Genomic DNA, 2,387 nt, shown 5'->3' with positions numbered 1-2,387 from the left:
AATTACTAATGTCTACGGTCTACCTATATATACTCCCTTTTTTTTTCTACTTTTTCCCATTTTTTCTAATTTTTTTTTTCCTTTTAATTAATTTTACAGTGATAATGAAAGAAGTAACCAAAAACAAACAACTTCCATTCACATTCACCTACCCCAACCCCCCTTCAAAAAAAAAAAAACATGAAAAATTTAGCCAACATTTTCTTCAGAAATTAGTCGAGAAAACCAGTTTGGCGCCACACGGCATTGCGAACCTGCCTCAGATCTCTACCTTTCAGCGTCCTTCCGACGCCTTCGAGCACCGACGACGTCGATTTCAGCTTCATCGCAACGATCTCATGAGGCGGAAGCATCTCCTCATCTTCTTCATTTTCTCTCTCCTCCCAAAACCCGTCCAATTGACCGAACCTCTTCGGTTTCCGCACCATCGCCGGCACATTCACCGGAGCAGAGTGCTGAAACTTCCTACACGGCGCTGACTGAGTCATCTCCCCGCCGACTCGGTTCGGCGCCTTAGGGATCAACCGAAACTGAGTCGGAATCGTCCGGTTGTCGCAGTCGTCGGGAAGAGCGGCGAGGATTCCGGATTGACGGCGGAACCCTAGGGTACGACGGCGAGAGTCGGGAGATGAAGAGGAGTGAGTTGAATCGGAGGAGTCGCCGGTCCAGAAGAGGTCAGCTTCGGTGAGCTCGTCGCCGGAGATGTCGCCGGAGGAGGCGGAGGTGATGGAGAAGACGCCGAGGAAGTGATCGGAGGAAGGTGTTTTCCGGTAACGGTAGTAGGAGACGCCATTGATTTCCATTTTTGAGGAGAGAGGAGAGAGAAAGAGGAGGAGTGAGAAGGGAAAGTGAGAGAGAGGAATGGGTTATATAGAAAATGGTGAGGGAGAAAGACGTGGCGGAAAGACGCAGTGTACATGAGAAGGAAAAGGAAGTCGTCATCTATTTTGAAATATAGGTCCGTGTTTGGTATAGTACAAGAAAGGAATATCCGAAAGTGGATCGTGGTTTAACATCATAAATATTATGCTATGGTCTAATGCAGTTATTATAATCACATTTTTTCATCATGGTTTAAATCAAATGTTGTTTTAATGTTGTCATACTTAATTAAACATTAACACATTATAGCCCACATGGCCACATTTTTATTTTATTTTTTTTATTTTTTTTTTGTGACAAAGATTTTATATAACGAAATAAAAGTACAATCTGAGAGCAAACTAAAGCAAGAATACACAAAACAACATAGAAAACTAAAAATAAGAAAACCAAAACAAGTAACAATCAAAACGACCAGAAAAGAAAATGGCGTTGACGAGCCCGAACAGCCAATCAATGCGCTGGAGCAACCCAGAGACGAGGAACCTTACGAATCCAATGGGAATCAAATTGTAATAAAATATCTCGATCAGGTAGCCTCCAACAACCAAACACAAGAAATATCATCCGAGCACAAACGACATAACATGGAAACCAGAACTGTGTTGTCCGTAAAGAGTAGAGGACTAAAAAAACCTTTTCGTCTAGTAGCCTGAAGAGCCCATAAGCAAGCCTGTAGTTCCGATTGTAAAGCTAATGAAGACCGACAAGCTCGAGCACACCCACCCAAAACAGTAGGGGATAACTCCTCTCTGAAAATCCAACCTGCCCCTGCAGTCTGATCACGACTATTCCAAGCACCATCAAAGACTATACAACAATCTGCAATACCTTAATACGAGCCATGTAAACACCCAGATGTAACGGGAGGAGGACATGGAAACTGACGTCGCCAGAAGGACGAAACAGAGCTAGAAATCGTAGCAGCCTCGGAACTACGCGAAACCCATTATGTAGAAATATGAAGAACTGAAGCATGCAGGAGACCAGACCGCCTGTCTAAAAATAATTTGATTACGAGTAAGCCAAATAGCCCACAAAAGAGAGACCAAAGTGGCTAGACTATGCCAATTTCGAGACTTCCCATAACCAAAAACCAGCTTTGTTAACCAGTGAGTAAACGAGTTTACATTTAAAGAAGTACTCTGGAGTCCCAAAGGACCAGTGGTCAAGAGATGAGAAACAAATGAACAATCCCGAAATAAATGCGAAGTCGTTTCCAAGTGATCATGATAAAGAACACAAACGGGGTTAATCGGAAATCCCCGGGAATGCAAAGTAACAGAAAGAGGTCTTATCATGAATCAATTTCCAGGAAAACATCCTCAACTTGGACATAATTGTCATTCCCCAAAAGCGTTCCACCACGAAGCTGGAACCGGATCACTGGCCACTGACACCATGGACTGGCGAATCAGCAATGCATAAGCTGATTTAGTGGAAAACTGACCATCACGTGTAAATTTCCAATAAACAAAATCATCCGTCAGTTTCTGAGGGCGGTC

General features: G+C 43.4%; 1 protein-coding gene across 1 annotated transcript; it reads right to left on the bottom strand.

Annotated features, from left to right (window-relative positions):
- Positions 1 to 212: 212 nt before the first annotated feature.
- On the bottom strand, positions 213 to 803 carry LOC110732236. The gene has a single exon (XM_021912155.1). It carries the CDS (start codon positions 801 to 803, stop codon positions 213 to 215), a length of 591 nt encoding a protein of 196 aa, XP_021767847.1.
- Between the last annotated feature and the right edge of the window lie 1,584 nt (positions 804 to 2,387).

The sequence above is a fragment of the Chenopodium quinoa genome, unplaced genomic scaffold, assembly GCF_001683475.1.
Source record: "Chenopodium quinoa cultivar QQ74 unplaced genomic scaffold, ASM168347v1, whole genome shotgun sequence".
NCBI classification, from domain to species: Eukaryota; Viridiplantae; Streptophyta; class Magnoliopsida; order Caryophyllales; family Amaranthaceae; genus Chenopodium; species Chenopodium quinoa.
This window is presented reverse-complemented; position numbering and strand designations above follow the sequence as displayed.

Excerpts from the sequence above, each read along its gene's own strand:
- LOC110732236 (XM_021912155.1), bottom strand. The coding sequence starts at position 803 with ATGGAAATCAATGGCGTCTCCTACTACCGTTACCGGAAAACACCTTCC.